The sequence below is a fragment of the Pundamilia nyererei genome, unplaced genomic scaffold (genome assembly GCF_000239375.1).
Source record: "Pundamilia nyererei isolate P.nyererei 1_Seehausen unplaced genomic scaffold, PunNye1.0 scaffold00323, whole genome shotgun sequence".
Lineage (NCBI taxonomy): Eukaryota > Metazoa > Chordata > Actinopteri > Cichliformes > Cichlidae > Pundamilia > Pundamilia nyererei.
In genome coordinates this window covers 291,123-298,987 of record NW_005187724.1, presented here as the reverse complement: position 1 = coordinate 298,987, position 7,865 = coordinate 291,123, and the positions used below count along the sequence as shown (strand labels likewise).

Below are 7,865 nucleotides of genomic sequence, written 5' to 3'. Positions count from 1 at the left end.
TTCTTGGCTGCTGCTTGGCCACTCAAAGTTTCATGTGGCTCCACAGATTTTCTACAGGATTGAGGTCTGGAGATATGCAAAGTCACTACCTTTCAATGGACTGAAGTCATCTTGTACCCTTAGCAGAAAAACAGTCCCCAAGCATTGATGTTTGACTGTGAGGATGGTTTTCTTTGGGTCATACTCAGCATTTCTCTTCCTACAAATATGGTGGGTTGAGTTGATGCCAAAGAGTAGTGTTACTGATGGTATTTTTAGTGACTGTGGTCCCAGCTGCCTGTCCCAGATTATTAACAAGCTCCTACCATAGAGTTTTGTGTTGTTGTGGAATTTTCTATTAAAAAAGTCTACAACAAGGTCAGCTGTGGTCAAGCTACACTGCTCAAAAAATAAAATAAAATAAAGGGAACATTTAAACAACACTATGTAACTCCAAGTCAGTTACACTTCTGTGAAATCAAAATGTCCACTTAGGAAGCAACACTGATTGACAATCAGTTCCACATGCTGTTATGCAAAAGTACAGACAACAGTTGGAAATTATAGGCAATTAGCAAGACATCCCCAATAAAGGTGGTGACCACAGACCACTTCTCAGTACCTATGCTTTCTGGCTGATGTTTTGGTCACTTTTGAATGCTGGCGGTGATTTATCTCTAGTGGTAGCATGAGATGGAGTCTACAACCCACCCAAGTGGCTCAGGTAGTGCAGGTCATCCAGAATGGCACATCAATGCGAGCTGTGGCAAGAAGGTTTGCTGTGTCTGTCAGCGTAGTGTCCAGAGCATGGAAGTGCTACCAGGAGACAGGCCAGTACATCAGGAGACATGGAGGAGGGCAACAAACCAGGAGCAGGACCGCTATCTCCACCTTTGTCAAGGAGGAACAGGAGGAGCATTCCCAGACCTCTGCAAAATCACCTCCAGCAGGCCAGAAATGTGCATTTGCTCAAACGGTCAGAAATGACTCCATGAGGGTAGCATCAGGGTCCAACGACCACAGGTGGGGGTTGTGCTTAGAACCCAACATCGTGCAAGTCGTTTGGCATTTGCCAGAGAACACCAAGATTGGCAACTTCACCACTGGCGCCCTGTGCTCTTCAAAGATGAAAGCAGCTTCACATTGAGCACATGTGACAGAGTCTGGAGATGCCATGGAAAACATTCTGCTGCCTGCAACATCTTCCAGCATGACCAGACCAAAACAAAAGGCTATACAAACCTCTACAGTGAAATCCTAAGCACCTAAATCTAAATGTAAGAAAAAATTAGAATTTTCCCCGTTACAGTGTTGATCCACCTCCTTTCTCGTGATCTATCCCTGACATCCTTTTACAGCTCTTTGGTCTTGTCTGTCTTTGGTCTAGGCTGTCCATATGGTGATGGACAGCCAAATCTCTAGAAGCCATAATTCTGGCTGGGTTGTAGGGGATCAAATACTTATTTCATGTACTGTATAGATCAGGGGTGGGGAACTCCAGGCCTCAAGGCAGGTGTCCTGCACTTTTTGGATCTCACCCTGGGTCAACACACCTGAATCAAATGATTAGTTCATTACCAGGCCTCTGGAGAACTTCAAGACTTGTTGAGGAGGTAATTTAGCCATTTAAATCAGCTGTGTTGGATCAAGGACGCATCTAAAACCTGCAGGACAGCGGCCCTTGAGGCCTGGAGTTCCCCCACCCCTGGTATAGATCCTACCATACCTGTAACAGTGTACAAAGCTGTTATTAACAGAAGGGCGATTACAGCCACGTAGATATTCCATCCTAACGCCTGCTGGATAAACACTGCTCCTGAAAACATATCCACCTGGAGAGAGACAGAGATTGAATGAAGAGAGAAATACACACAATAGGGACAGTTTTTTAAAACACGTGTGCACTAATGGGATCACTTACTGAGATCTTAGTCAAAATGTACAGTAACAGTGAGATAACTGACAGGTAGAGGCTGATTCTGGTCCCACCAAACCTCTTCTTCAGGTACTGAGGCATCGTGATCACCTGCCACAGCACAACATCTCATCACACCAGTGAATGGCTACACTTTATGATGCCTGAAATACAGCACAGGCTGAACTTCTTACCCCGGCTGTGAGGTAGACAGGTACAAACAGCCAGCCGAGCAGCAGCACGATAAACAGAGCCTGGCACATAAAAACGAACAACACACAAAAACACGCGACATATTTAGACCTTCTTCCAGTCACTTGTTGTCATTTACAGTGTGTCTAATGTAGGCAAATAAGGTGACTGTTACACTCCACTCAAACCCTCCAACGGCGATGCCGCCAGCCGCCCCGGTGCCTGCCAAACCAACAAAGTGACCACTGCCGATGTTGCTGGCAAACAGAGACGCACCAACCTGCAAAAACCACACGAGATGCCGATCCAGCAAAATTACAGGAGCTTTTAATAAATAACTGATCATTAAATTAATTAAACTGGCATTTCAAAGGCTTAAAATCACGAAAATTATTGAATATTTGGTCATTTTTGCCACGAAGGTGTTGAGAGGGAGAGAGAGAGAATTTGAGATCTGGCACTACATAAAAAACAAAAACTAATTAATGCAATCAAATGAATTTTGATGCCCGGGACTTCTGCTTCGGGATCTGTACATACACTTGATGCATTACTCGACTCTTCCTCCGCACAAAATGGACTGGTTACTCCAGTCAGAGGCACTATCACAGGAAAAGGCGAAAGAGATCTATGAAGCACGCAGAAAACGTAACAGTAAAACGCAACACTGACACTGCAAGTAAGACAAGAGAAACTATTTCAATGTGAATTTGTGATTGTTACAAGTGAAACAGCAAAACCAATAAATATTCTCTTCACTGCTGTTTATTTCTATGAGATCATTAGAGGTGTTAAACTTTAAACTTCATATGTTTAAACATTACAGGTTCCTCAGTACTGTAACGTAATAACTGTGCTTCATTTGGTGTTGTTACTAGGATGTGACTCAGCAGTTATATATACAGTACTGTGCTAAAGTTTTGAGATACCCTTTATTTCTTTATATATTTGCTAAGAAAATGGGAAAACATGCAAACATAGAAACAATATATAAGGCAAAAGCAGAGTTTCTATCCAGGTATGCTTTTACTATACTGGCAGTGTGTTTGTGATCATTGTCATTCTGAAAAACAAAGCTGTTGTCAATCAGTTATTTTCCAAATGGTTTTGGATGTTGGTTCAAACTCTGACGATATTATTCGTGTTAATAATTCCCTAAAACCACTCACAGAAAGCCAGCTCCAAACCACGACAGTGCCTCCATCATGCCTTGCAGATGAGTGTAGACACTCACTGTTCAGAGAGATACTGTACGTCTCTGATAGGTCAAATCAAATCAAATCAAATCACTTTCATTGTCACATCACATGTGCAGATACGTTGGTACAGCACATGTGAGTGAAATGCCCCCTTGTGTGCGAGCTTCACAAGCAACAGAGTTGTGCAAAATACAAAGAAGGTTAAAGAAATGCAAACAAACGGTGTGCTTTATGACAGGCTGCTAGTAACAAAATGCCTAAATATACAAAAGTGGTTCCTCTCTTGAGTAAAGCGTCTTTTTTATGCTTCATAGATTCATATTTTAGTAGAAGGACTGTACTGAAAATGAACGGGGGGGGGGGACAGCCAGTATATTAAAAAAACTTTTAAAGACCTTCAGAAAACTTGAAAAACTATTTCTTAAGGTAATGTTAAAAACTGGTGACTTGGAGGAAAAATATCCAGAAATGTGGCTCAAGACTTTTGCACAGTTCTGTATAAAACCTATTCCTTCAACAGAGTATCTGTATAACACTTAGAGCTTACTTTGAATAAAATAATCAGTGAAAACATGGAGCTTAGAAACTCAGAACATAACCTGCTCCAGATCAGTTTGTGATGAGCAGAAGTTTCCATGGTGCTCTAGCCAGAGAAAGAGAGCCACTTCATTAATCTCACCTTTTTGCACAACCTTCAGGCCAAAAAATACAACTGAATGAGAGAGAATGCAACAGGAAAAGAAAAATGGACACATTCAGACATGCAAATGTTTTCAGGTCAAAATGCAAATAGTTTGTGGCGCATTTTCAATTTCAGAACTGATGATGTTCGGTTGAAGCCTCATATTCAGAAATTTAGCATTTTTCAATGCAGGAGTGTGTGCTCATTCACAATCACTCACATTTATGGGGGATTATTATTTGATATACTGATCATGTTTTAAGATACTGCAAAAAGATTCTATGCAGATTCAATATTTAAAAATCCAATAACGATAGTATCGTTTTTATGTATTGGCTATTTATACACCGCCTTTGGATAAACCGCAAAGTATAGCACAATTGTTTTAAAATTACTTCAAACTTTGGTATTTCTGTGCAGCGCCTATTACTGGCTGATGAATACAGTGAAGATATTAAGCCAATAACAGTTTAAAGTGTACATTTATTGTGTATCTACTGAACTCACCGGCCACCAGGTCATGGTACGACCGGCCAAGAAATATCCCCCAACTGTCCCACGATTGGTCCGAAACATGGACTGGAACATGGAAAAGTGTGTAAACATCAAAGATGATCAGAATAATCAGGAATTCTCTAAGGCACACTTACCCAGACGCCAACACTTATCACCACAATGAAATATCCAACAATGATGGAGATGTCTGCTGGATTGCTGATGGTCACCTTGTCTGCCATTGCTCCACTTGTACCTAAAAACACTCTAAAACTTGACTTGATATGATTGCTTAGAGGAAACCTGTTTTGGGTTTACCTGCAACTTTTCTTCAAGTAAAGCTTTTTTTAAAGTCTTGTTATCTACAAAAAACAAAATACACCTACATTTCTGCATCAACTTGACTACAAAGATGAGCAGCAGTTAGGCAGCAAAGTTGGGGCGACTGGTCTAAGTGAGAGCTCTGGTCACTTTTGACAATGGGCAGATTCAGCAGTTTATTTATTAGAGTAATTATTAACACTAAACCATAAAAAACATGCCTTGAGTTAGTAGCTCCACTGGATTGAATTAATATTTTACATGCACAATTACCCACTTTATGCATGTCCTGCATCTTTTATTCCCACAACAACCCGTAATGTTACCAGTAAAGATGGGTACTTTTCCTTATTTTGGTCAATGGTTCACTAAACAATGATAAAAATATGATTATTGTAAATCATTGTGACCAAGTCAACATAAAAGGTTCTGGCATGTCAAAAAAGTCACAGTCACAAAACACAAAAGCAAAAAAGTCCTTTATTCATTTGATAGCACTGCTTCCATTGAAGCATCCATTTGCCTTCCAGTTCACAAATGTCATTAAGTAATACAAATTAGGGCAGCTTCTTTCAATGGGCGCACGGCATGTGAGCCCTGGATGTGTGCGAAAAGCTTGTGTAGAACACATTTACGCCTCAGCATAGAAAACATGCATGCGTACAGTCACTTTTCACATGTCACACAAGCTGTAAGCACACCGAGGGAGAGGAAATCAGTTCGTCTGACATTTCCGGGGTGACAGCTCAGAGCAAGTCAGGGGAAATAATTAACAGGCAGTGTAGTGTGGAGTTTTCTGGAAACACAAAACAAACAAAGAAACCCTCACTGGTCAGACACACACACACACACACACTGGTATGAATTCTTCCATATCAAATGTCTAAAATGGCAAACCATGAGCAGAGACCATTATGGTCTCATCATGAGAGACTCGCATTACCAGCTCTTCCGTGAAACTTCAACACCAGGTTGGACTGACCTCACCTGAGGGAGAAGAGAAAGCTGCCAATCTACTGGCGGTCATATTTCAGCTAATGGCAGTGGCTCAGTGAAAGGCAGGAAGAAGCAAAAGTGAAACATCGGGTGCATAAGTTTTTGTGGAATGGCATTTTTTTTTGTAGTTTTGCTTCAGCACAGTACTAGAGTGGATTTTAAACCATCAACGTGATTAAAGTGCAGATTTCCAGCTACAACTCAAGGGGTTTAATAAAAGTATTGCATTAAATGTTTAGGAATTACAGCTGCTTTTATACGCAGTTCCCCATTTCCAGAGGCTCAAAAGTAACTGGACAACTGACTTAAAAAGCAGGGTTATGGCAGTTGATGTGGTTCCATGACTAATTAAAAGGAAAAAAAAAAGTTAGGAGTGAACAAATTCAACAATCTGAACCAGCAACACCAAAAGGCCTGAAAGAACCCAGAAGACAACTTAAGTTCATGTTGAATTATTTCCATGATTAAGCAAAACAACTTCACAACATCTAATCAATTCAAGGCCACTCATGAGGAGTTTTGTGTATGAAGAGACCTCTCCATGAATGGAAATACAGAAGGTTTTCAACAAGTTGTGAACCACTGGTTATGCTCAACAACTACAAAGTCAGACTGGACATCATCTAAAAGAGCCTGGTTAACCAGGATGAACTTCCGAGATTAACAGCTCACCACATTATATGAAAAACATGGAGGCAGCGTTATGGTATTGGCATGTATGGCTTGGCAGTGAAACTGGGCGACTCATCATTATAGCTCACGTGACTGCTAACAGAAGCAGCAGGATGACCTATGACGTGTATAGAGCTGTACTCTCTGCCCAGACAAATACAGAAGAACTGATGGGACCGTGCAAACGGATAATGAGCCAAAGCAAACTGCAAAGGCAACTCAAGACATCCTAAAGGCAAAGAAATGGGATGTTCTTGAAAGGCAGAGCATCTCAAAGGAGGAAATACAGCATTGGTTCTCCATGAGTTCTAGACTTTAAGAAGTCATTGACTGCAAAGGATTTTATCCAAGTATTAAAAAAAAAAAAACTATCATTACACTCAGACACAATATACACCTTGAATTAAAGCTGAAAGTCTGCACTTCAAGAGTGGTAAGTGGTGCAGTGATTAGCCTCACGGCAAAAAGGTCCTGGGTTCAAATCCAATCTGTGGCCTTTCTGTGTGTGCATGTTCTTCCAGTATCTGTGTGGGTTCCCTCCGGATACTCTGTCTTCCTCCCACAGTTCAAAGGTTAACTGGTGTCTTTTTTTTTTTTTTTAATAGCCTGTAGATGTGAAAGGTTGTCTGTCTATGTGTCAGCCCTGCAATAGACTGAATTTGCATCCAGGGTGTACTGCACCTCTTCACCTATGACAGCTAGGATTGGCTCCAGCCCAACCGCAACCCTGAATTTGATAAGTGACAGAAAATGATCCACTGTGGTGTTGTACAAACTTACGGCAAATATATTAAAATTTTGCCATTTCCCAAAAACATATGGAATCCCCTGTACCAACAAAGCACTTGGAATAATTCTTATCCAAACTGGACTGATTATCAGCAGTGAAGAGGAAAAGGGAATCCTGAAACTCAGCTCACGTCCATGTATTTAACAAATATAAAGCAAGAATAAATTAGAGTAAGCAAAGTATCATTTAGTATGCACTACATAAAATAAAGACCACAGTATTTAATGGGGATGCACAGCCTAGGAAGTCACTATGGCCACTAGAAATAACTTGCTGCCTGTGAAGCGAGCTGGGAAAATTGGAGAAATTCCACTTTTCCAACCTTGAAGGAGAAACTATTAGCGCAACATTTTCAACTGGAACGATAAGAGGACGGTTTGACTTTGGATTCTGAAATTATTTATCAGTGGAAAGTGGAGAAAAGTGGATTTAGAATGAAACAAAACAAAACCTGACCGTGACCTAATCTCTGTGGCATCTGAATAATTATTAGTGCGTTTTAGAGTCACAGCAGATCATTTCTGAGCAGACCTACAGGACATCCAGGAAGTGCAGTCTCAACACAAATGTTTAGAAACAACAAAAGACTTAAAATACTTAAAAAAAATAAATAAATAAGGTGCA

General features: G+C 40.7%; 1 protein-coding gene across 2 annotated transcripts in view; it reads right to left on the bottom strand.

The window, feature by feature from the left end:
* slc5a2 (solute carrier family 5 member 2) overlaps nt 1–4,546 on the bottom strand; it is a 10,667-nt gene extending 6,121 nt beyond the window's left edge. For both annotated transcript variants that reach the window (XM_013915557.1, XM_005751715.2), the window contains exons 1-5: nt 4,475–4,546; nt 2,262–2,366; nt 2,089–2,148; nt 1,901–2,005; nt 1,706–1,811 (exon numbers count right to left, since the gene is read on the bottom strand). In XM_013915557.1, the coding sequence (XP_013771011.1) occupies nt 1,706–1,811; nt 1,901–2,005; nt 2,089–2,148; nt 2,262–2,366; nt 4,475–4,543 (445 nt within the window). In that variant the 5' untranslated portion in view covers nt 4,544–4,546. The remainder of the gene's footprint in view (nt 1–1,705; nt 1,812–1,900; nt 2,006–2,088; nt 2,149–2,261; nt 2,367–4,474) is intronic.
* Nucleotides 4,547–7,865: the final 3,319 nt, after the last annotated feature.